The sequence below is a fragment of the Triturus cristatus genome, chromosome 3_1 (genome assembly GCF_964204655.1).
Source record: "Triturus cristatus chromosome 3_1, aTriCri1.1, whole genome shotgun sequence".
Classification (NCBI taxonomy): Eukaryota; Metazoa; Chordata; class Amphibia; order Caudata; family Salamandridae; genus Triturus; species Triturus cristatus.
This window is the reverse complement of record NC_140583.1, coordinates 217,525,573-217,552,988: the sequence shown is the minus strand read 5'-3', so window position 1 is coordinate 217,552,988 and position 27,416 is coordinate 217,525,573. Positions and strand designations below refer to the sequence as shown.

The window sequence follows — 27,416 nt, the reverse complement described above, 5'->3', positions numbered from 1 at the left end:
GACTCCCTCAACATGGCTATGTGTGTGGGAGCTGTCTAAACAGCCCCTTTACATGTTTATTGGTTTTATTTAACAACCTAGCTCTCAGTGCGAGAGAGAAAATGGCGGCCGCCGCTTCCTGGTTTCGGCTGTTTGGAATGTTTACTAAGATCTAAGAGCCAATCAGAATCGCGCTCGCGCACGCCACCTTACGCGTACGGTAAGCTTACGGTAAGCGTACCGTAAGCTGGCTCAGATATATATATTGATTTAAAGGCTATTTTCTCAGAATCTACTGAACAGATTTACACCAAACCTACAAAAGGCACTTCCTTGACCTGAGGACTACCTCTCTGCCAAATTTCTAGTAATTCTGTTCAGCCGTTCGGGCTGTAGCCCTGTCTAAAGGTCCTATGGAAAAATGCATGGGAAAAACGCGTTTTGGGACCCCCCTTTTATCTCAGCCCCCGCTTGACGAATCCCCCCGAGACTTTCAGGGTAGGAGCGGAGCGTAGCGCCCCACCTATTTTGAGAAATTCGCGAGGATTCGTCGACCGGCGCCAAAGTTATTCAACATAGAATGTTGCGGATTTCCTATGCAAAAGGGGTCCTAACTATAACTACCTACTGGCGACCGCCAGTAGGTAATAAATATATATATATATATATATATATATATATATATATATATATATATATATTCACATATTCACTGAAAAAACCATAGGTTTCACACATGTTATAGTTAGCGGAAATTTTACTGATAAAAAACCAATGAAATTGCCCCGTTATAGTTAGTGCTGGCAACTATAACTCACGCGACCGCAATCCTCTGCTGATGCTAATACTGTATTTAGACACTTATTTGCCCATGTCTTCTTCCATACATTTTTAGCTATACATCTATTACAAATATTTTTTTTTCATAAAGACACATATGTCATCAGCAGAAGATTGCGGTCGCGTGAGTTATAGTTGCCAGCACTAACTATAACGGGGCAATTTCATTGGTTTTTTATCAGTAAAATTTCCGCTAACTATAACATGTGTGAAACCTATGGTTTTTTCAGTGAATTTGCAAGGTTTTTTAAATGCTAATTCCTAACTATAATGTGTGTGAAACCTATGGTTTTTTCAGTGAATTTGTACGGTTTTTTAAATGCTAAGTTACTTTACGCCATTCGAGGCGTGCGCGCCCACTTAACGCAGTGCGTTCCGTGCACGGTTTTTATCAACTTTAATAAGCCCTGTACATTTGGTGGCCTTCGGCCACCAAAAGCACAGGGGGTGGGGTCAATGTGGATAGTGTTTTTTTTATTTCGATTTTATAATTTCATGTTGCCAAAATATAGTTTTTTTACTGATTTAATAAGCCCTGTACATTTGGTGGCCTACGGCCACCAAAAGCACAGGGGGTGGGGTAAGTGTAGATAGTGTTTTTTTTATTTCTATTTTTTACCGTACGCTTACCGTAAGCGTACGGTAAGCGTACTCGGCGAAATTGCCGAAAAAAAAATAAAACCGTTTTTGCTCTTGGGGGATGTTTGGGGACTCCCTCAACATGACTATGTGGGAGGGAGTTGTCAAAACAGCCCCGTAACATGTTTTTTGGCATCATGTTTGATAAATAACACTCAGTGCGAGAGACAAAATGGCGGACGCCGCTTCCTGGTTTCGGCCGATTCGAATGTTTACTAAGATCTAAGAGCCAATCAGATTCGCGCTCGCGCACGCCACCGTACGCGTACCGTAAGCTTACCGTAAGCGTACGGTAAGCGTACCGTAAGCGGGCTCAGATATATATATTGATTTAAAGGCTATTTTCTCAGAATCTACTGAACAGATTTACACCAAACCTACAAAAGGCACTTCCTTGACATAGGGACTACCTCTCTGCCAAATTTCTAGTAATTCTGTTCAGCCGTTCGGGCTGTAGCTCGTTCTAAAGGTCCTATGGAAAAAAGCATGGGAAAAACGCGTTTTGGGACCCCCCTTTTATCTCCGCCCCCGCTTGACGTATCCCCCCCCGAGACTTTCAGGGTAGGAGTGGAGCGTAGCGCCCCACCTATTTTGAGAAATTCGCGAGGATTCGTCGACCGGCGCCAAAGTTATTCAAAATAGAATGTTGCGGATTTCCTATGGAAAAGGGGTCCTAACTATAACTACCTACTGGCGACCGCCAGTAGGTAATATATAAATTTAAATATAAATATATATATATATATATATATATATATATATATTTAGATGCATAAACAAGACAGATAGGTAGGTGGATGGCTATGTTTGATTAAAGTATTCAGGACTCCCCACATGTAGCGGGAAACTATTATAACATATGACTTCAGTGAAGATGCCTGCAGTGCAGAACTATGACTGTAAGTGAGCAAGTATTTTTTCTGTATGGGCAGAGGGCTGTCTGCTGATAGTACCCTGCATTGTCCTTTTGTACTCTGCATAACTATGCATTTCCTGCTTTAATCACTCACTGTTGTTGGCTGGCAGGTATCTTTCCAAGATATGCTTGCGTGCCATTGAATATGGCCTATCATTTGTTTAAAAAAACTGCTAATGTGCTGTTTAATTTACCTATGCTTATTTGTTTATGTATAGGCCGTTGCCAGAGGATGACCAGATAGAGGATGATTTTCTAGCTGCATCTGGAATAGAAAGCCATTCTGGTAAGAATTTTTTTAAGGGATTTAATATTTTATCAAAGAGTGTGGGTTGTTATTTCATGCCCAAACTTGAAATACATGGGCCCCACCATATTAGAAACATGTTCTCATGGTATGTTCCGGGCTGGTCCCTTCATTCATCTCATGTCTTCCTTCTTCTGAAACCTTGGATCTAAATTGTGTAACTGTTATTTTTTTGTGTACTTTGCAGAATTTGCTGCATTTCAGGAAAGCACAGAAGTTCTGGATCTATGTCTAATCATTCGCTTCCACCCCCTTAGTGTTGCCTTATTTACAGTGCCTCGCCACTTGTAAGGGTGGAAGTGTACTTAATAAAACCTATAACAAAACATATAAACCAACACATGGCTGCTTTACAGGAATCCTCAAGTGTTCCTTTTTCAGGTTTGAATAATGAAATGGAATTCGTATGTACATGTGTGTGTGTGTATGTATATACATATGTATGTGTTTATGTGTATGTTCATTTTGTACATACTGATTGATTTCCCACCATCCATCTGCACAGGAAGTGTCATGACTGAATTTCCCATCATCCATCTGCATACAAAGTGATATCACTGGTTTCCTGCCGTGACCGTCTTTAAGAGAAGAAGCCAAGCAAGAGGACTTCTTTTTCCATCATCCATCTCTCACCACCCACCACCCTCTGCACTCCTCCCCCTCTCAAGACCTACTTAATGGTGGTCACAGCACAAACGCTCCCCCTGGCGCACCAAAGGCGAGCTCCTCTTTGCCTGGCTCAGGCCCAGCACCAGGAAACCTAGTCCTCTCCCCACCCTGCACTTCTCCTCTGTTTTCTCAACCCCAGCCACAGGAGCATTCACATTCCCCTCCTCCAATTTCTCATGCACTTTCCCACACCCTACACGCACGAGCCCTTCGCCAACCGCACCCCATTCGCTTACCCAAACTAGCCAGCCACACACTTTGTTTGCCACCTTGGCACAACAGAAAATGCTTCTGCTACGCCAGCAGATTGTGGGAACTAGGGCAATGCCCTTTCAATCAGATGGGCCAGCATCTTTGATTCGCATTTCCTCCGTTTCACCTGATGCCCAGGGTACTGAGGAGAGGGCGAAGACGGATCACTGTACCCTGATCCTCATTGCTCTGACCTGTCCACGCCAGTACTGGTTCGACAAACTTCTGCAAATATCTGCACTACTTCCGATATCATGAAAACGTACTCCAGGCTCGTCTTCAAACATAGAGATACTCCATCACAACTCGGTCACTCAACCTGACAGTGTGGTACCTGAACACTTTGAGTTTGGTTACTTGGATTTGCCGACATGATGGAGAAATGTCTTGGTGCTGGCATGAGCCCCAGCTACCACGAGGGCATGTAGCGCCAAGTAGAAAAGTTTTGTCTCTGGTGCAAATCCCAAGGTTTTTACTCACACATTCTATATCCTCACAAAATATTGCCATGCTTGTTGGACCTAGCAAAGTGTGGTCGGAAATACTCATCAGTCCGAATCCATCAATCGTCAATATCAAGGATTCGATGAACAAAAGACTCCTGATTCACTCTATTCCCTCAACTCATAAAACAGTTTATAAAAGGACTATTTCCACCTGTATGGCTCCTTCCAGTATCATAGGAATTGAACACTGTCCTGGATCAGCTGATGTGCTTTCCGTCCAAGCCCATCCATAAGGCACACCTAAAGTTAATCTGTGGGATAACAGTGCTTCTAGTGACTACATCTGCAAGGTGGGTAGGTGAGATGCAGGCATTCGCTGTCAAAGACCCCTTTCGTGATTCACTAGGGACAAAATCATCTTGCGAACCAACCCTAAATGCATGTAACTGACCCTTTCATTCTACGGTCATCCTTCCTGATTTCAACAAAGTTAACAGAGATCATTGCACTGTTTAGACATGCACAGATACATTAAGTTCTATATAGACCATACCAAGGACATCCGCTCTTCAGACCAGCTGTTTCTTTCATTCGATCAGGAACCCATTGACACATGTCCGATCAGAAAATTGCACATTGGCTCTCAGCGTGCACCTTTTGCTACAGCAAAGCCAAGCATCCATAACAGGGTAGAGTGAGGGCACATTCTAAAAGAAGCATGTCTACGACTGCTACACTCTACACCAGTGTACCGTTTCTAGACATCTGCTGTGTAGCTACCTGGAGGAGCAAGCACACGTTCAAGAAGCACTACTGCCTCGCTGAAGCCAACTCAGCAGGGTCCTCCAAAATCTATTTCAGTTAAGGCGAGCGTGCTACCCACTTTCTCGTAGTTATTATGATGATGTACTGTTTACTCTTCTGATTCAAGCATGTGAATATCTGAAGAATTCAGTGCTGGAGAAGACAATAGTTCCATACCTATAACTTCAGTTTTCTAACATTGGTGCCTTTCATGCATTCACATCTGCCCTCCCTCCTCCCCGGTCTGAGGGTAATTTATTATTTACTCTTCTCACACTTTGTGCTATGAAATCTGAGCTATTGTGGGCTCGAGTGGGATTAGGAGAGCTAGAAATTCAATCTCACTGACTGAAATTTGGGCTGCTTCAAATTAGATCAATTTGCTACTAAAAAACACTTGCTGCTGAACTAAGGCCATTTTAACACTGTTTACTGCTACTTAAGATTACCATGGATTCCCAGCCCCACAACTGGAAAAGAAGCATGTGAATATATGAAAGATACAAATGCTGGAAAGCTAGAGTGACAGGTAAGTAACTAATTTATTTAAATTTTTTGCTATTAATGAATACGAATTCAATCTATGAATCTAGTCTTAAAGATAATGACTCACAAGTTAGTTAATCATCCGTCATGGAAGTAACTTTTTCTTTGACTCTTACTATACTCGTCCTTCACTTGTTAATTTTGGGGTCGGTGAAATAGTTTTTGTGCTAGTCATTCATAGCATTCAATCCCAACATTATTTCACTCTACACTAACACAAATATTTTTCCTGAGAGTTAATTTTGAGTCTAAAGTGATTATTTGGATGTTTATATTTAAAGCAGCAGAGACATTGCAAATTATGGCATCTTTTCACCTTTTTCAAGATCCAAACTCTTTGGAAGTACATGGAAATAAGGCCAAAAAGAAATTGTCCGCTCCAAATATAAGCTTAACACTGGATCGCAGTGATGGCTCCATTCTCTCAGAGGACTTGGAGGAGAGTGGAGAGCTTGATTTAGATGACGTGGATACTCCTTCAGAGAACAGTAACGAGTTTGAATGGGAAGGTGAGTATTTCATATATTTAATGTATGCTATTAATTGCAAAATTGTATTTCTCAGTGAGTCCTTGCGTGAAAATGTATTTAAGAAGTTTTCTATGTTGCCACTATTATTGCTCCCTGAAAACTTCACAGCACTTTTCTGTATACGCATTTGAATGACGTGTTTATTTATTGGGAAGAATTATGACATCACATGGCTTATATGGCTGATATATAGTTTCAGCGTAATCCCATTGTCAATTATTACCATGGAAAGGAAAAATGAGGATAGGAGTAGGGTGCTCATTCTAGTTGTTAATACATTGTGGGATAGATTTAATTGTAGTTTAACTATCTGGTATTTGTCACTCGCTGCACATACCTCCGTTTTTAATCTTGGCACATTTTAAAGCAATCTTTCAATGGTTTGTTGAACATTTGGTTGTTGGGCTGCACTCTTACAGTTAAGGTTATTACTTATTGTGAAGTCTTGTAGCCACATTGCCCTTCCTACTTGTCTTTCGTTTCAGCTTCTTCATCCAGTGTATTGGTGTGTGAGGTGATACCAGTGCTCCTTGGTTCATACTAGTAGTAGATTTGCAGCACATGCGTTGTATATTCCGATATTCACTGTCTTGCAATCCACTGCTGGTTTATGAATGTTATGTCGTCTGTGAAACCCATAAAGTACAGGAACACCGAGAGTTCCTCAGATTTATTTAATTCAGATTTAGAATGGTTTGCAAGTGCTCTTGCAATGAAACGAAAAAGTGATAGGTGATTTACTTGAATTAACTTGGCCACTGGTGACTTCTATTGGCTGCAATCCAGTCCTTTTTGACCCACCATTCCACCTTAAACAGGAACCAGCTGTATACAAATCCATCTTAGGTCTTCTACAATACAAACAGCCCAGCCCAAACTATCAGGCCATGTCCCTCCAAGTGCAACCCCAGGCCATTTTCAACTCATTTTGTCTTCTTCAGTAGGGTGAAGCTTTAGTCCTGTGGCATATTAAGCACCGGACCCATCTGTGGGTGTACCAGTCACACTTAGTCCATCACACTAGGCAGAACAAAAATGTGATGTGTGGATTACTTGAATTACAGCTTCTAGTACTTACTCTGAGCTGTAATCCAGTCCACTGTTCTTTTTTGCCCACAATGCCACCTCAGACAGGAATGCAAACCAGTCTTTGCCCTGCTCTGTTTGGAACAGTCCAGGATGAACTGCGAGGCCTGGTCCCTCTGAACGGAGCACAAGCAACCCCAGACCATTGGCAGCCTTATTTGCTCCTCTTTAGTATGGTGCAGCTTGCAACTAGTGGCTCAAGACCAAAAAACTATGCACCCTGGGAAAAGTTTGGCATCAAAGGGTGACACAACCTTTAGGACACCAGATCAGTTGGAGATACAGACCCAACTTTTAGACATACATTTACAGTATTTTGCCATGATCTTTAAGCTGCAGCATTCCAGTCGTTTAGCAAGAACTTGATGAGGGATGTGGAGGAGACAGGTTGTTAATTATGTCATATACTAACTTTTAAATTCTGTCCTTTCTCTAACGTTAGCTAGCCCTGGAAAAACGTCCAGGAGACCTGCGCCCTCTGCTTGTCCTGGGACTGAGGCAAAACGTAGTACGAATAAAGACTTTTGTGTAAGAAAACAATTTTGTTTCTAAAGGAGATGTGAATTGCATTCCGATGTTTTCACCCGACAGTCTGAGTCTCCTTAGTGGCACTTTCAAGGAAGGATTTGGAGAGCACACTTAAAAGGGTTAGGAAGAACTGTGTATATATAGGGAGCTGCCCATTATAATTGACATGAATGAGGAGACCGGAGTTCAAACCAGTTTCTAAACATAGGAGGAAGGCCGCAGTTCTTCAGCATTTTCAATTATGGAAATCTAACAGCTTGTAATCCGTAGGTCCAAGACCACTATGAAGGACATACCATTTTTCTTAAACAAAAGAGGATCGACTCTGTTGGAAGAGCTACCTGAAAAGGAGGTTCGCCCTCCATATAGAATCAGCCTTTAAAAGAGGGTCAAGCTGTGCATAAGAATAAACTGCAAATCCAAGGTTTGCACTCCATGAGAAAATCAACCTTAAAAATGTTCATGGTACATAGTGTGATTGACCTCAAAGCGCATGCATGCTTTGCTTTACAAAAAATAAATACATTGTAAAAAATGGATATTGATTATTTTATAGGTCGTAAAAACTACAAAAATCTTGAGAGAGTTAGAGCCGTAAAACATTTGACTGGGAAACAGTTGTGTACTTATGTGCACTGATTTCGAACTCAAATAATAATTTGAAGAAAGCATTGAAAGATTCCTCAACATTTTTTTGCATAATAGTAAATAAAAGTGAATGTATGATGGAATCACGCATTCCATTGTAACACATGCCATAACAAGGCGCCGGTTACAACGCGAATGCCATTACCACGCATAGCCATTACCACGCATAGCCTTTACCACGCATAGCCTTTACCACGCATAGCCTTTACCACGCATAGCCTTTACCACGCATAGCCTTTACCACGCATAGCCTTTACCACGCATATGCCTTTACCACGCATATGCCTTTACCACGCATATGCCTTTACCACGCATTTCATTGTAAAAGCACAAGTGGTAAAGGTTTTACAAGCAATTATAAGTATTTTACTATGTATAAATAAAGACTTTATATTTTCCTGTAAAATACTTACATTTTCATGATACAAGCATGCTCGGTAAAGGTGTATGCTTGCTGAAAGGTATAAACACTTTTTTTTTTTGTGTGTGTATATATATATATATATATATATATATATATATCCTTAAAACCCCTCTCCCCATCAACTCATACCCCCCCCCTAAATTGCCCTTGCCACCCAAAAACCTATACCCACCCTAAAATTGCCCTTGCCACTTCTAGACCCATACCAAAAATGCCCTTACCACCCCAAAACCAATACCCACCATAAAATTACCCTTGTCACCTCAAAACCCATACGCAACCTAAACCTTGACGTTACCCATGTCACCTCAAAACTCATACGCAACCTGAACCTTAACAGTACCCTTGCCACCCCATACCCACCCTAAACCCAAAAATTGCCCTTGCCACCCCAAAACCCATACCCACCCTAAACCCTAAGATTACCCTAGCCACCCAAAAACCCATACACACCCTAAACCCTTTAAATAAAAAAAAACCTTTCCGACTATAAAAAAAAAATGTGACTCCTCCTTTCGTTGATAGTGCGCATGGGCATCGACTCCATTGTTGGATTGTTTTTTCCCCCATCGGATTCGGACGTGTATTGCTGCGCTCCAGTTTCAAACAGTTCTTCGGGTTCCCCTCAGTGCGCAATCCGAACATGAAGAGGTAGAAGTGTCCACGACAGAAGAAGAGTCCTTCTCTATTCCAAAGCTCGATTCTGAACTGGAGATCGACTTGGAGTCCGAAGACGTGCCTCCCGCAGGGTTCTGTGAGTACCAAAGACTCTTTAGCCCGACCCCCAAAACCTCTTCCCAAAAGCATAAGGCTATGGCACCACCTCTGCCTTCTGAGCCTTTCATTGATAGTTCTTCTGGCCAAGGTCGGCACTGAGTCAATGTTTCCGACGCCCCGTCATGCCTTCTTGCTTAGGACTGAGTCGGCCAAAACCCTCGGTTTCGAAGGACAAATCTGGTTCGGAGCCGAAACCCTCTGCTTCAAAAGAGAAGCATGCTTGGGAGCCGAAACCTACACCTCCTAAAGCAAAGATTATCTTGACAACGAAGATTAAGGTGCATAAATCGAAGGGCAACCTCTCCGAGACTCCAGAACTAATTTTAGAACTTTTTAAAGACGAATTGGATCCTAAACAAAATAAAATTTATATCAGTCCTGATGCAGAACACATTTTGGCTAAGACACTAGCCAAAGGGAAACTTCCTTCAGAGAACCCTGCCTATACCATTCCTCTAAAGAAGAAAGACATGGCTACCTGTCCTGCTTATCCTACCCCACAGTCCCCTCCACCATCTTCTCCATATTTGCCAATTCTAGATCCTTTACACATAACACCTCAAGGATCTCCCCATACACAACCTGTAGGGGATGATAATGATGACGAACACACATTTACCTGTAGATCCATGAAATGATTACACCATTGACCATCCATTAGATAATGATCCAGATCTATACCCTGCAAAGCAATCACCACCATAATCACCATATGGAGCTTCAAGGCTGCTCATTTCTAAGCGCTGCGCTTGGATATTTAGGCGCGGATTGTATTTTTAAAAGTACCCCATTTAGTATTTGTGTAATAATTATTTGGTTATTCTTCCCTGTTTTTAAAAGGTTACTCTCACCTGCATTCTAAATCGGGCCCTCACCGCTGCTTTAGCTTGTTACCCCCAGCGCGTTCTGCGCCCTCTCTTGCATTCTCGGCGCCATTTTGGATAGGGGAGGCTGGCAGGAACAGACGCGACGTAGCGCTCCAGCTGGCAGGTGGTTCTGGTTCGAGCCATATATATCTCTGTCATGCTGACGCGCAGCGTGTTCGCGCAGCGTGTGCGCCGTATTCACGCCAGAGTCCAGCCCGTCTGCGCCCGTCCGCGCTAAGAACGGGCTGGATGGCGGAAGGACAGACTACAACGACCGGGAGAATACTAGGATGGCCTACACGAGGCAGGAGTTCTTTGCTTTAAAACCGTCTAAACTTTTATGCCATCACGGGTATGTTCCCGGAGGGGTTCCTGACCTCCCCCAGTTGTCAATGTTTCCGGTCTTCTGTTCGGGGACCGATCCTTTCAGCTGCTGATTCAAGGCCTAAATTCGATACTAATGTGAGGAGCAATAAGGGTTTTCTTTTAAACGCAAGGTCCTTAATTAAAAACAATCTCGCCTTTAAGGATTTTGTACTGACTAAAGTCCCGGACTGGGTTTTCATAACTGAAACCTGGGCCAAGGATTCCTCAGGTCCGGATCTTGTGGAGGCAGTCCCGGAAGGTTACACCTTAGTGAGGATGGATAGAGTGGGTCGGATGGGGGGAGGGATTGGTATCCTTCATAGGGACCATCTGTCCTGCCATATTACACCCTTAGAGGATCTCCAGGAGTCATTTCAGGCTCTCCAATTCTCCATCAATGGAGCATACGGAGTGCCGTTCAAGGGCCTTCTTATTTACAGACCCCCAGGGACCAAAATTGATTTTGGCCATCAGGTGCTTAAGATCTTAGTCACATTTTGGTTGTGACCACTTCACCGTTCTGGGGGATGTAAACTTTCATTTGGAGAATCTGGAGTTAACTGAAACTCAATCTCTTCTGGATATCTTCTCTGGGTGTGGGTTGATACAGTTAGTTAAAGGCCCCACCCACACGGCTGGCCATACGCTTGATGGGGTATTCTCCAATGACACTCGGTTGGCCACTGAAATGCATTTTCCTCTTTCATGGTCCGACCATTATGCGATCCCTCTGGTTTTAACGACCACTTTGGCTAGCAATAAGGGAAATGAGTCTAGCAAGATGGAACTGAGACGCAATTTAAAAAATCTAACGAATAACGTGCTCGCCCCCAGACTTACAGGGTTATTGATTTCCCCTGGGGAGGATGTAACCTCGGCAGTGGAGAGGTTGGAGAACGGTTTCAAAATAGCTCTTGATGAACTGGCACCGGCCACTCTGTGCTATTCTGCTAGAAAAACCCCCTCGGCTCCCTGGTTCTCTGAATCATTAAGACTTCTCAGGCAGGGATTACGGAGACAGGAACGTCTTTGGAGGTCTAGCTGGGACTTGCGTGAGAGGGACAGACATAAAATCCTTCTGAAGAAATATAAGAAGGAGGTAATAAGAATTAAACAAGAGTATTTCACCTCTCTTACCTCCTCTCTTTCTTCACCGAAAGACCTTTTTAAAATCGTAGACACGCTCATTTCACTAAAGATGCCAGACCCTGTGGTCAGCTCACAGCAGCTCTGTAACGATATTGCACAATTCTTTAATTCTAAGATTGTGGATATTCACTCGGCTTTAGAGCTACAAAAGGTAACTCTATCTACCTCCACATGTTCTCCCGTTACCCCGTTACCACTACCCGAGGAGGTGTCCCCGGGGTGTTTGTCCAGTTTTCCATCCCTTTCCCTATCGGAACTCGAAGTCCTCCTGTCTAAGATTAGGTCGGGGTCCCCTTTAGACCCCTGCCCTCTGAAACTTCTTAAACAGTGTAAGGACTGTCTTCTGCCTCCCTTATTGGGTATTATGAACAGGGCAATGAAGGAAGGGACCTTCCCCTCTCAATGGAAGAAAGCGGTGGTCAAACCTCTTTTTAAAAAAATCCACACTTGATCCGGGCGTGCTTAAAAACTTTCGCCCCATCTCGCTGCTCCCAGCTCCTGCCAAGATGCTGGAAATTCATCTTAATCAGCATCTTGTCGACTTTCTGGAAACATTTGATCGGTTAGATCATTCGCAGCACGGATTTAGGAGAGAGCATAGTACCGAATCTGCCCTTACCATTGTGCTTGACACCATCCGCACCAGAGTAGATAAGGGTCAGACCACTCTCCTCATCCTGTTGGATCTTTCGGCTGCGTTTGATACCCTGTCTCCCTCAGTCCTAACATCGAGGCTGAGAGAGATAGGGGTGGAAGGGCCGGCACTTAGTTTGCTGGCATCTTTCCTGAATCAGAGGGAACAGAGAGTAAAGCTGGGGGAGTTTTTGTCTCCATCCCTTCCTGTGCACTGTGGGGTTCCTCAAGGGTCGGCATTAAGTCCGACCCTTTTTAACATCCATGTGACCCCACTTGCCAGGCTTATTAGATCTTTTGGGATGGAGGTAATCTCCTATGCCGATGATACACAGATACTGCTGTCTTTTGCCCAACCTGTCATCTCTGCTGCCTCCAATTTTAAGAACTGTATGAAGGCAGTCGCTCAATGGATGGTCTGTAATTCATTGAAGCTTAATGGGGAAAAGACAGATTCTAGTGTTTGGTGGAAAGGAGGATATTTGGTCGGCTGATTGGTGGCCTTCCACTATGGGCGTGTGCCCGACACCGACGATCCTGGCCAAAAACTTAGGAGTCTTGATCGACCCCCTCTTGAGGATGGACCAACAGGTAAAGAGGACCATTTCCACCTGCTGGGGCCTTATAAACATCCTACGGAAGATCAGGCACTATCTGTCCTTTCAGGCTAGGAAACAAATTGTCTTGGCACTGATAGGTTCCAGACTCGACTATTGTAATGCTCTTTATTTAGGCATTAACAAGGGCCTGTTAACCCGTCTCCAAATGGTGCAGAATGCTGCTGCCAAACTGGTTTTGGACCTGCCCAAACGGGCCTCTGCCCATACTGCTAGAAGGACCTTACACTGGCTTCCAATTGAGGCCAGGATATCCTTTAAGTCCCTGTCTTTGATCTACAGGGCTCCGGCCACTAATAGGTCCGGAGGCTTGAGGGACCTGCTGGTCCCTTATACACCTTCCAGAACCCTCCGGTCTGCCAATAAATCCTTGCTATTAGTTCCCCGGATTCGTAAAGCCAAGTGGGGTGGCAGAGCTTTCTCAACTCTGGCCCCTAAGCTGTGGAACATTCTGCCTTTGGAGATCAAATCTCTTCCCTGCGTGCATGCTTTTAAGAAGGCCCTTAAGACGTGGCTATTTGCCAATGCCTACTCTTAGATTTGCCTTTTGCCTTTTTTGAATCGCTTTTGATTAGGCGCCTTGATGCCTTCGGGCTAAGTAGCGCGTTTACAAATTTTCTTTCATTCATTCAAGACCTTATTGCTAAAGCAGCAGAGTATCATGGGGTTTCACTACATAAAGAATTTTTGAAGTAAGATTTTTTATGTTTGAACTATTGGGATCCACACATGGGTCAAGGCAAACTCTCCCTATGTTAAAGAGCATGATGATGCTTTAAAGGCCTCGTGCTAGCATGTATTTTAACTCCCAGAGTCGATAAAAAGTACGAACCATCACCATCTGATTCTGTTTTTATTAAGGGACAGTTGCCTCTCGACTTTCTAGTAGTGTCAAATGCTCGTAAAAGTGCAAATTCACAAACCTCTGGTGATTCACCTCCCCCAGACAAGAAGTCTAAGCTGATAGATGCATCGGAGAAATGAGTAGCTGCTCAAGCCGCTAACCACTGGCAAATCGCCAACACACAGGGCCTACTAGCTAGGTATGACAGGGCACACTGGGATGAAATGGAGCAACTGCTTCAATATCTCCCAGATGAACACTAACGCAATGCGCAAGAGTTAGTTCAGGAAGGCACACTCATTTCTAACTTTCATCAGGCGTGCTTTAGATGCTGCTGACACCTCAACTAGGGAGATTAATACCAGCCTGCTCCTCAGAAAGCATGCATGGCTTAGGATTTCAGGGTTTAAACCTGATGTTCAGCAATCCATTTTAAACGCACCTTTTGATAAACAACACCTGTGGTCCTGAAGTCGATCAGGCTTTGAAAAAAATTAAGAAAGACGCGGAAGTGGCAAAGTCCAGGTTAGCGCTACAGTCCCATCAAATCGAGGCTCCTTTCACTGCTCCTTTTACAGAGGAGGGTCCAAAACCACATCCTCAGACCCAAATGCTTCCTATTATAAAGGCAACACCCAATTTTCTCCTTCTAGAGGTTTTTATAGAGGATGGTATAGAGGAAACGACTCCAAAGGTAGGGGTTAGAGGTGCCACAGCATGTAACTCCACTTCTGCCAACAAACAGTGACTTGCCCACACCTTCCTCTCCCAATCATCTAACACCTGTCAAGGGAAGGCTTAAACAGTTTCTCCCCATTTGGCAATCCACAACATCGGACAAATGGGTAATAGATCTTATCCGACATGGTTATTGCCTGGAGTTTACCACCAAACCTCAAATTGTCGTCAGACCACTTAGTTACTCTAACAGGAGGTCCAATCTCTCTTGGAAAAGGGAGCCATAGAACCAGCTTCATTACAGTACCAAGGTTCAGGGGTTTACTCTCTCTACTTTCTGAGCCCCAAAAAGGACGGTTCCTTAAGACCAATTTTGGATCTCAGAGTGTTAAACCAGTACATACGGTCAGAACATTTCCATATGGTAACGCTTCAACATGTGCTTCCACTTCTGCAGCAAGGTGATTTTATGTCCATACTAGACTTAAGATGCATACTTTCACATTCCCATCCATCCAGCTCATCGTAAATATCTCAGATTTCTGATAGCAGGCAAACACTATCAGTTCAAAGTACTCCCATTCGGAGTAACTGCTGCGTGTTTACCAAAGGTCTAGCAGTAGTAGCAGGTCATCTCAGAACACAACACATTCATGTCTTCCTATACTTAGATGACTGGATCATCAAAGCCGACACACACTAGAAGTGTCTATAACACACTCGAACCACGCTAGACCTACTCCACCGATTGGGCTTCACGCTCAACACGGACAAATTTCATCTACAGCCTTCACAGATACAATCTTATCTGGGAGCGACTCTCAGCACTCAAACGGTTCTAGCCTCTCCCAATGCAGCCAAAATTCTCAATATTCAAACTGTTACTACAGTTTCATGCAAAGCAAACCTTCCCAGCCAGGACTTTTATGCACCTGCTAGGAATGATTGCGTCATGCATTGCAATATTGCCTCATGCAAGTCTACACGTGTCCTCTCTGCAGTGGTGGAACCCACAAATTTATTAAAAGGGTGGCCGTTCAGTTCAAATATGGTCATAGATCTTACTACACACTGTCTCCGCTCTGGCGTATGGGAGTTATTCAGTCCCCTATCTGTCTCGGGTGCTATGAAGAGGAGGGGACCTATTTCCTCACATGTGGAGTTGCAATGTTCTCCAGCCATACTGGTGCAAGGTTGCTACCTGCCTGGAGAGGGTCTTATCCTGGCAGCTTTCCCCCCCCCCCCCCCGAGCCTAAACTATTTTTATTACATAGTACTGAAGGCAATGGGGTGGGGGGGGGGGGCATTATAAACAGCACCTCCTGTTTCTGGGTGTCGCTCTTGCCAAAAGGGACATTGCCCAACTTTGGAATGGGACCACGCTGCTATCACTTGGTGTGTGGAAGCGAAGCATGGACAGATGTATGGGTTCAGAAATAGCTGTCTTCAAAGTTAGTCTGCCGACAAACACACACAAAGATCTGGTCTGCTGGGCAACGTACAAGGGCATCGACCTACCCTCTACACACCCGATGGATCCACTATGGACTGGCAGTATACACACCAGCTATTTACCCCTTTTCTGTAATGAACTTGGCCGCATACAAGTCTGATTCCAATTCCCTTGAGGTTCGGGAGTGTAATGTGCTACCTGTGCTATGGTTCTAGTTTCGTTTGTGTATTTCTTTCTCAGGCTCCATTTGACGCATATTATAGCAGTACCTTGCTGTAACAGATTTATAATTGCGTCTGTTAACGGCCTGGCCGCTTGTACTATTAACATTCAATAAAATGTGTTAAAAAAAAAAAAAAAAAAAGGTTGGCAGTTTATCGACCCTGTTCCACACATCGTGCTAACAGCAGACGCATCTCTCACAGGTTGGGGTGCTCCTCTCCACAATTGAACATTTCAGGGTCTCTGGGACAACCAGCACAAACGTCTCCACATAAATGATCTAGAGCTTCTAGCAGTATGTCTATTGCTCAAAATTTTTCATTCTCACCTCAAAGGCAAAGTTATTTTAGTTCACACAGACAACATGACAGCTATGTACAAAAACGGGAGGGTGGGGGACGACGCACACTCTCCAGCTGTCACGCCTCTCTCAGACCGTTTGGAGTTGGGCAGTCCATCACAGAATTAATCTTCTGGCATAACACCTTACAGGAGTCAACAATCAAATTGCTGACCTCCTCAGCAGGAGGAGGCAGCAAATGCACGTGTGGGACCTTCATCCCCAAATTTTCTTTCCATACTTTCAAAAATGGGAATTCCACAAGTAGATCTGTTCACCGCAGTGGACAACGCAAAATGCCCAAACTTCGCCTCCGGGTTCCCACACCCTCACTCCAACGGTAATGCCCTATGGATCAATTGGTTAGGGATATTTGCCTATGCATTTCCACCTCTCCCACTTCTTCCGTTTCCGGTATGAAAACTCAGGCAAAAACATAGCTCATACTAATTTTAGTGGCTCTCACATGGGCCCGTCAACCGTGCTACACCACACTCTTGGAACTCGAAGTGGTTCCACATCAAAAGCTGCATCTCAATTCCACCCCTCTCACTCAGAACCGTGGAGAAATCAGACACCCAAACCCCAAGGAGCTCAACTTAGCGATTTGGCTCCTGAAGTCATAGTTTGGATACCTAAATTTGCCCCCAGAATGCATGACTATTCTAAAAAGAGCAAGAAAGCCCACTACCTGAACTTGTTATGCAGAGAAATGGAAACTATTTGTTATCTATTGTAATAACCATATTAATCCTCTAGATGCTTCTGTTCAAAATATTAATTACCTTCTGCACCTACAACGACCTAATCTAGCTTACACATCTGTTCGATTCCACCTTGCAGCAGTAGCTGCATATTTGCAAAACAGACCGGATTTATCTTTGTTTAAAGTTCCTGTGCTTAAAGCCTTTAAGGAGGATTTAAAAAGAGTAATAATACCCAGAATACCTCCGGCACCGGTATGGAATCAACATTGTACGTACAAGACTCAAGTGTCCACCCGTTGAACCATTACACAACTGTCCTTTACACTCCCTTTCATGGAAGGTTGCCTTTCTTATTGCAATTACTTCATTAAGGAGAGTTGGTGAGCTACAGGCATTAACCTTTGAAGAACCCTTCTTTCAGCTTCATAAAGATAGGGTAGTTCTTCGCACCAACCCAAAATTCCTCCCTAAATTTGTTTCTGCTTTTCATCTTAACCAATCAGTTGAGTTACCGGTGTTTTCTCCTCAACCTGATTCTGTAGCAGAACGTGCTCTTCACACACTTGATGTCAGAACAGCGTTATTGTATTATATCGAAAGGACACATTTTTTTCCATAAAACAAAGCAACTGTTTGTTGCATTTGCTCCACCTCAAAAAGGCAATCCCATCTAAATCTAGCATTTCACTATGTATTATTAAATGCATTCAAATTTGCTATGCAGAAGCTAAAAACTTCATCAATACCCCCTCGAGCGCATTCCACTCGCAAAATAGGGACAGCTATGGCCTTTTTAGGTAACATTCCTATAGCTAATATATGTAAAGCAGCAACATGGTCTACATCACACACATTTACCAAACACTATTGTATGGATGTGTTATCACGCCAACAAACCAATGTAGGGCAAGCAGTGCTAAAGACATTTTCTCATACAAATGCAACATCTACTGGTTAGCCACCGCTTTGGGAGAATATTGCTATATAGTTTATGCAAAGCATGTTTATCTACAGCACACATGCCTCGAGCGGATTAAGTTACTTACCCACTAAGCATCTGTTCTTGGCATGTAGAGCTATAGATTCACATGCGCCCTCCCACCTCCCTGGTTGCAGTTCTCATTATTTACATTACATAAGCATGGACATCTATTTACTACACCCACTTTCTCCATTCTCACCCTCTTGCAGGAACACAATCTTAACAATGGAGTAGATGCCGATGCGCACTATCACTGAAAGGAGTCTCCTTACCTCGTGAACCTGGGGATGGAAATCATGTGGTTTCTGTAGGCCAGGGTATCCGTTTTATAAATATTAATTACATTGCAGTAGAGCTTATATTGAGGAAATTTGAAGATTTTAGGTAGGTTCTAGTGAAATTAATAAGACCTTTGTTTGGTGACCTTTTTATTTTGTTCGAAGTCTACAATATTTAAAGTTAGTTAACCGCAGTCAATAAACAAGTCCCCGTCTGTGGTATCCTCAACCCTGTTAATGAAATTAATTGAAGAAAGTCATATAATAGCCTTTCATGGGACAGTCCGGTATAATTACATTATTCGACTTTGCTTAGGAAGATCTTTACTTTGCCCCATATAGTTTGGTAGAGCCTTATGAGCATGATATGAAGAGGTTTCCTTATTGCTCAGGTTTAAAGGAAGCTGATTTTCCTGTGCCAAAGTCCCCGTTTGATTAATTGAATGTTTCAGAGTTAGACCAGCTAGTTCTCCACCCTGCTCCTAGAAACAGTGGTCTGCTCGGAGTTCATACATGCTGTACTTGCCTGCTGTGGAAGATCTGACTAGGATGGAAGCTGTGGGGCCCTTTGAGAACAGATACGTTAGAGACTGTGTGTGGATGTGTGTCCTGTACCTGGTACCTGACTGCAGAAAAGAATGTGCCTGGACATTCCTATATGTTCTATACCCTGTTCTTCTACATCCAACCACAAATTTACTTTGGCTGTATTTAGTTCCCTTTAGAGCTAAAATGTAGAAAAATTTTGTCCTCTTGCATAAGTCTAAATAGAAGTTGCTACATCAATCTGATGAATATGGAACTTCCATATCCAGTTCCAGAATTATCTGCTAATGCGCACTTCTTCAGCACTCAAAAATGTTAGCTCCACTCATATTGTATCCAAGACCATGGAGCTATGCTCAGGCTCATATTTAATGCTGGAAAAAGAAAAGCTTTTTAAAGGTCACAAAGCGAGATGATGGAAAGAGACTTCCCAGTGCCTCTGCAGTCCTTGCTCTGGGCTGTGCTGACCCAAACAGCATCTAAAATATTGTGAAGTTTTAATGCATTAGACCCTGTGACCCATCCCCCTAATAAAGTCTTTCCTCTGTAAGAGTCTAAGTCACAATGTTACTTTTTGCCTTCGATCTAAGTGGCTTCTAGCTAACTTTGCACCCTTGTGAGTCGGATTAATCTGGCAGTGCCCACCAGAAAGGAGCTCTGACCCTTATTGGCACATCTACAATTGGATAAAGAACCGATCACAGTAGGCAGTTGACTGATATCTGTTAAAATGATGGCTACGAAAACTAAGTATCTTGTTCAGTATTATAAGATCTTTAATATGCGTCTGGAGCACTACTTTGACTAGGTTGCTGTGGTAATTTAACCATAGTGCTAAGTTTTGTTGACCACTTCACTTCTTATCCTTTCGTCCCCCTAGCATCCCTTATTAGCTGATGGAACCAGTCCTTTTTCTGAAGCAAAATAGAGAAGTCTGTAACCAGTACTTTAACTACAAATAAGGAGCATGGTTTCACCTGGAAACTATTGAGTTCTTAGTCGTCCTCATTACAGTAAAACGATTAACTTTTCATCATCACAACAGCTCAAGTTAGCAAACTCTTTTGAACAGATCTTTTGTTAATCTGTTTTATGCACTGGAGATGATGCATTTACTTTTCACCCTGTTTTAGTAATTTACTGTTCTTGCCTTCGATTTAGATTCTGAAACTTTCTGTGTATGGCCATCATTCCTAGATAAGTGACATGGGCATAAAGTATGTATTTACACCCCACCTCCTTTCTTTGTCTTACCTAACATAATACGGTCTGTCAGACTCTGTCAACTTACTGATAATTCACACAACCAAGTATGAAATACTGTGGTCAGAGGACTTTTTTCTTTCAAGGTTCGGTCTGCTGAATTCTCCACACAAACCAGGATTTTAATTCAGTAGGCTGGAGATGGACCTGTTTTGCTCATCCTGTGATCTTGACCCTACCTGACCTAAAGTTAATCACTATTCTTCCCCCACCTCAGTTTGCTCACCTTGTCCCTCCATTCTGTTCAGCTGCAAAGAGGCATGAACAGCTTACAAGAATAATATACATTCCATTAAGAAATATCTGTTGTGCCTTAATATTAAATTGCATTGAAATATTCATCTTCCCCTTTTTTTCTGCAGTTATTTTTTGAAAAGTTGAAACCTGATTTGTTTAATCATGGACATATAATGAGCAGTCTTTAAAAAAAGTGATCACAAACCTTGAAACTGTATAAAAGGCAATATGGGCACATAAAATAACGCTGCTCTCAAGTAAAGCTAGAACAACAACTTGAGAGGGAGGAGAAAAGCGAACGTGTAACATTTTGAGGATCAATATGGCAAATTAGGCACTTCGTCAAAGAAAGAGAATCTTAGTGAATTCCAAAATTTAGGAACAGGGTCGCCACTGCCCCTAAAAATGAGAAACTTCTTTGTGATAACAACCAGTCTCAATATAAAGAGTTAATATGCCAAAGCTCAGGAAGAGACAGTTGATAGCTCTTTGCTGTTTCATTTTCAATCCACGATTGCTCAAAGGTTGAAAGGGAAATGAAAGTTTCATAGTATCAAGCTCACATGATCTCAGCCTCACAGATGTGTAGGGAGATAATGATGCATATTATTCTGGGGATGACGTCTAAGAGGGCTTTTCCATATTTGTATGCTTGATGAATTGTCTGTTTTTATTGAGGGTTGTAGAAGAAGAAATACAAAGCAAAAAGGGAAATGCTCAGCCCATTCATTATGTTTCAGTGCAAGCATCCCGTAGAAGATACATAATCCTCTTTTTGAGATATGGGAGAGTAGAGTTTTGGTACAGGTTGCGGGAATTGTAAAGTTGCATCACTGTAGTCATAGGAAGTGGAAGAGTCTCTGTGCTGTGCCAGAGATCAGTTTTGGAAATTGACTGTGGCAGAGGGACTGCAGCTGTGATGAACAAACCATGCTAAATCACAAAGTTTTGGTGTTGTATTGTTAAATGTTTTTGTGTACTAAGAACAATATATCTTGTATTTAAAACAGGGTATGAATCAAATATGTGATGCCAGAAAGATTTACTATTAGTAGCGGTCTGACATTAAGAGAAATGATAAACTAGGTTAAAAAAATATGGAAGGGGAGTATGTATGAGTTAAGGGGTCTTATTCTATGTTGTGTTACAATAGAACTTTAAAAGCTCACGTTCACCAAAAGGTTTCATGGTGTTGAAAATCAAGAAGCAGAGAGAATATGCAGATATTAGTGGACTTGTCTAAAGAGACAGGCTTTTAGCAAGATTATGAAACTTTTGTAGAAGGTTGATGCTCTTATGTTGTCAGGAAGAGAGTTCAGTCAGGGAGAGAGCTCCAAACCCCTGGAGCGAGCAGAACAAGCCTACCCTCCTACCCCCCCAATCTCTGATGTGCTGATCAGAGATTGCTATTAGGGAGGTAGCGCTGAACTCTAGAAGACAAAGCTGAGTATTTTACCATTGCGGATTAAACAAATAGTACAATCCGTTTTAAACAGGGATTTCAGGGTGACTGGGAGCCAATGCTGTTTCTTTACCAGGGGTTTAGTATGGCAGTGTCTAGATTGACAACATACCAATCTGGCTGCTTGGTTTTGAACAAGCTGCAGTCTTTGACTAAATCCTTTAGGAAGACCTAGGTAAAGAGCATTGGCGTAATCTATTTGTGACCTGACCAGTGCAATTACGATCTCGATGAAGGCCTTGACCGAAAAGAAGTTTCAGATTTTTTTGGTTTTGCAAAGCTGAAAAAAGCAGCTAGTGGCTACTTCTCCAGTCTGTGGCTTCATTGAGAGATCCTCGTCAACAAGTATGCCGAGGCACTTGACCTCTGTTTTTGGAATGGGAGGGAGACCCAACTTCAGGGGCCAAAAAGGAGAACTTCCGAAATGTGATTTGTTTTTGACCATCACCACCTCGGTTTTGTTAAAGTTCAGTCACAGTTGATGGCAATTAATCTAGTCACGGATAAAGATCATAGTGTTCTGGAAGAGCTCTGTAGATTCTGGAGTATCCTTGAGATTGAACATTAGCTGCATGTCATCAGCGTAGTTGTATATTTCTACTTTTTGCCTTTGGAAAGAATGTACCAGCAGGCGAATTTAAAGATTGACCAGGATGGGAGATAAAGAAATAACTTCAGGGATGAAAGTGCCTGCGGATGGATGGGTGGATGGGTGGGTATTTATGAGAATGGGTAGATGAAAGATTGTTTGACGTGCATGTGAATTATTGGTCCGCTCGTTGGAGTTTGTTGATGTATATGGCTGGATGGATGTAAGTGTCTGTTTATAATTGTGTATGTGAAATGTGTTGATGGTGCGTAGGAAGGGTGTATGTGTTGATGGGTGAATAGATTTGTGTACAGATTGAACTATGGTCATCACCCCTAGTATTGCAAGCTAACAAGACAGACTGTACCTACCAACTCCTGCGAATGGCGGAATGAATAGGTGTCTCTGTGCTGTGCTAAGATAAACCAATGGGAAATATGCTTTGGCAGTGCCTGACCTCATTGTTTTGTCCCTTGACCAATAAGATGTCCGCGCTGGCAGTGCTTGGCATCAGTTTGCGGTGCTGAGAGTTGCTAGATGGTATTTTTTTCTTCTTCTTGGGCAGTGGATCAAAGTTGTCATTGCTGTCTCTCAGGAACGTTGGTAATGATGCGTGCCTGGTCCTCACCTGTATGGCAGTTACTGTGCACTCCCTTCCGTGTCAGCCAGCGTGGGTAGTTCACCGATGACAGTGCTCACGGGACACTCACTCAACTTGGCGTGCCGCCACGCTTCACTCTGAGTCATTTTGAAACCTAAATAGGGTCATTTTCAAGAATTGTAAAAAACCCAGAGAGGTATGTGTGATTGAGAGTGCATAGAGGAACTCACTTACTGAAAGTCCAAGCACTATGTAGATTAGCTTACACTGGTCCTGAAGAAAAGCTGCTAGATCATTTATATGACTTATTGAAGCTAGAACCATGTCGACCCAACAGCGATCTTAAATATTGAGTTCTAGTAGATGGCGCCACTATTTTTAATATAGGCAGGATAATTCTGTCATTAAAATTAGTTTTGGGGAATACTCCCAGCCCTATTTTTAATATGATACTCGCACCTATACAATTACTACACCAATCTACACATAGACACTCGCACACCTATCCTTCACAGATGGCTTATTAAAAGACCTCCAGTAAAGAGCGTCCATTGAGGGTGCCCGTTGGGCATTGCAGCCCGCCCTTTGTGGAGCAAAAGCCCAATGACAAAGCATGATACCTATTTAAGTGTGTGAGGGCATTTGTTCCTAAAGAGTCGCACTCCCTGCTGACCCTTTGGAACATGTCTGACCTAAGTAGAATTCCACATCCTAATGGGAACTGCATAGCCCTCTTATCTTTGACTATTGATCTGGAGCCTTCATGCTGGACCTTGATGTGCTCCGAGTCCCTTCATTTTGATAACAACTGTGGACTCACTGCCAGGTGTCCAACCCCCAATTCCAGAAGTTGTTAGAGCTGTCCAAGTTAGTTTCCAGAGCCATTACCATGCACCTAGACTTCATAACGGTTTGAGGAAGCCTGTGTGCAAGGATTAACTAACTGTGTCACTGGTAAGTAACACTTTTGTATTAACACTAAAAATAAACTTCATAGAGGTGCTCAAATATCATATTGAACTAACTGCATTTTATCATTACAATAATTGTTAAATAGAGACAGATTTAATACATTTATGGAATTTAATATTTTGGATTCGTAAGATGTTGATGTACTAGTACATAAAATACCTAGTTTCAGGTTTTCTTAGCAATTGCATCCTAGGGATGTAGTAGAAAGGTCATATTAGTATGTTTGAGAGAAAATAACTGAACATTACTATAGAAATGTTTGTGCACGGTATCGGTAATCATGTGGCACCTGATAAAGCGTCTAGCTTAACTGGTGAGAGAAACCCAGCTATTCAGATGATACTTTTCTGAAGAAGTATTTTTGTGAAGTTTCTATAAAAAGTTTGTCTTTCTCTTTTTTTGGTTTGTTAATGCTGCTGTCTTCGTTATCCCAGAAGAATAGCTCCCCTTTAACAGCTTTGTCTTGGAAACAGACAACTAACATGCTGTAGGTTTCCCCTCACGTTCCCATTATGTGGTAAGAACCAGGCTACTAAAATACCAGCAATCATGGCTTCATGTGGGGAAAATCAACATAATTGGGCTTCAGGAGTAGAGCGCTCCTCCGTCTTTCAACATATATTGCATAATCATAATTGGATGCATGCTGATTTCGTTTCCATAGTCTGCCTGGCTTATCTGCATGTCTTCAACCAAATACCGTCATACTTTTATAGTGACTAGTCATTGAGCAGAAATTTGCTTGGCATTTCAATGCACCCCTTTCAAAAAAATTTAAGATTTTGTGTTTACCTACTACAGCAGTTTAAAAATACTAAAATGCTTGTGTATCCTTTGAAATCGCCTGGATCAATTCGCATGCAAATTGAATATATTTTCACTGATCTTTGTCACATTACAGTAAGCTACATTAATAAATTGTGTTTTGCATAGCACATGGCTCATTGCTGTTTTGCTTTACGTGACTACTGTGTTTCTTTATGGTGTCTTCAGTGATATTTCTGGACACTAGACTTTTTTTTGCCAAAAGAGATTTTCTGTTTTACATGTTTTTTTAACATAGCCAATTAAAGCTTTAAACAAACAATGCTGATGTTGTATGTCTGTGTCTTTAACATTTCCCAATGTTGGCGGCAGCAGGCTCAGCTTTGTGTGTGGTGAAAGCTCATTTTAACGTACGCGCACACACGCTTTCAGATAAACCCCTATCAGCCATTGGCACCTGAGATTCAGATGAATTGGGGCATTGTTAATCGGGGTTGGTATCGGGCCACTGTATTTCACACTTGTGAATTACTTAAAGAAAACACTTCTCACATTGCGGTTTTTAATACACATACACATGCACTAGCGCTTGTTAATATTAAATACCCACTTTCCTGCTAGTTTGTTGTGCTCCTGAACATGCTTTTTGTATGGCTCCTGTCTGTGTGCAGGCAATAAAGAGGCTAAGAAGCGCAGGAGTGACCAGACGAATGTTTAAAGGCCTTCCGCAAGTTGGCAATCTGTACCCCATACATGAGTAGCCTCCATATGAACACTAAGACGGACTGCGTATAGCAGCAGTAGAAAGGCTGTTTATTATTACATTTCAGAGATTCATCACTGCATTGCTTATTGTGTGTGTACTTCAGCCGGATTGGGATTTCCCTCTCTCCCCCTTCCCAGCAGTGGTTCTAAAGGCTGATAGTGGGGCCCTTAGCAATGCCATTCACATTACTCTCCTCACTATGCTCGTGTCTCTAGTGCATTACTTTACCTAGGTTTGTCAGCCCTGCATGATACTTCCTCACACCACTATCCTCTTCTCTGCCCGAGGTGTTGGGAAGAGAGCGAGTGAGGGAAGTTGGTTAGGGTGTGGCACGGCTCCTCGGGCTTACTAGCGTGAGTCATTGTATTTGTCAACGGTGATAACCTGACAGGCCCTGGGTTGGATAAGAGGAGGAGGAGGAGGGGGTGGAGAATTTTGCCAAGCTGTTGAAATTCGTTATACCTCACCCCTAAGATACCAACCTATTTACAGGATCTGATCATCACTGGAGTGCTAGCCAGAAGATCAAGAAGTCAATCTCAAATTTATTAACGACCGCAATACATCCATGTATAGGAGTTTGGGCATATTTTGGGAAACCTGGAGCAAACCAGTTCATATATGCTACGATTTCGCCACTATAGGCATGTTGGGCATTAGTAATAGGCCACCCTTAGCTTTTTCTCTAATTTATCATAGTCCATAGGCAACAAACCATAGAACGAAGGCAAGGCGTACTAATGGGTGAAATGAATATTGGCTGACAGCACTGAGAACAACTGATATACCTTTTTGGTGCTTGCCATGTCTTTGCCTATGCTTACCTAGTGCCAATATATAAACGAAAACTGTCTAAAGTTTGAATTGATCTCAAACTTTGAATTGCCATTGAATTGATAATACATTTCCATGAATTTTGTTTGTTTCATCAAAAAAACTCAATTTTGCATATTAGTGTCTGGAAGATCATTCAAGTATATCATTACTTGCTTCCTTGCCTAAAGCTTTCACCTGTGAATAAAATATGTGAACACCAATTGCAAGCTATACCAGACTCAAATTTTATGAAATAACCTGTTCATCCAAAAATGTTAAATCATATTAAAATAGTTTTGAGTGGAGAAAAAAAAATCATTTTCAATCAGCCGTATCTGGCCCACCATCAGACCAAAATGCGTCAAGTACGTCTTTCTACTTTGCCCAGCTTCCCTCTAAAATAGTAGATGTGACCGTGATTTACTTAGACTCGGTAATAACTATATATGGTTGAGATATGGTAAGTAACTCCAAACCTGTGAAAGAACATAAAACTTTGGAAGGTATACTTACTAGCTCTTTGAACACAATGGTGCCCAATGCACCCACCTGAGCCTCCACCTCCAGAGCCCCATCCCGCATTAGCACATTCTTCCTCTGGAAATGACAACACTGTTCCAGGGGTTCTGATTTTCTTAAGAACTAGGTCTTGTATTAACAAGACCAGAGAGAGTTTGGACTGGGGACATGAATTAAAAAAATTATGTGGTTAAGAAAATACAGGGTTTACTCAATGTGTTCCTGTAAATGACTGAAGCAATACTTCCCTTCATAGATAACAAATAGTCAAAAATACGTACAAAACTTCACAAAAACAAGAAACTATATGAAAGACCTATCATCACATATCCGTGATGACAAATGATTCACATC

General features: G+C 42.5%; 1 protein-coding gene across 5 annotated transcripts in view; it reads left to right on the top strand.

The window, feature by feature from the left end:
- Positions 1–27,416, top strand: part of BNIP2 (BCL2 interacting protein 2) — a 204,630-nt gene that overhangs the window by 84,884 nt on the left and 92,330 nt on the right. For all 5 annotated transcript variants that reach the window (XM_085643699.1, XM_085643701.1, XM_085643700.1 and 2 more), the window contains exons 4-5: positions 2,593–2,660; positions 5,725–5,907. In XM_085643699.1, the coding sequence (XP_085499825.1) occupies positions 2,593–2,660; positions 5,725–5,907 (251 nt within the window). The remainder of the gene's footprint in view (positions 1–2,592; positions 2,661–5,724; positions 5,908–27,416) is intronic.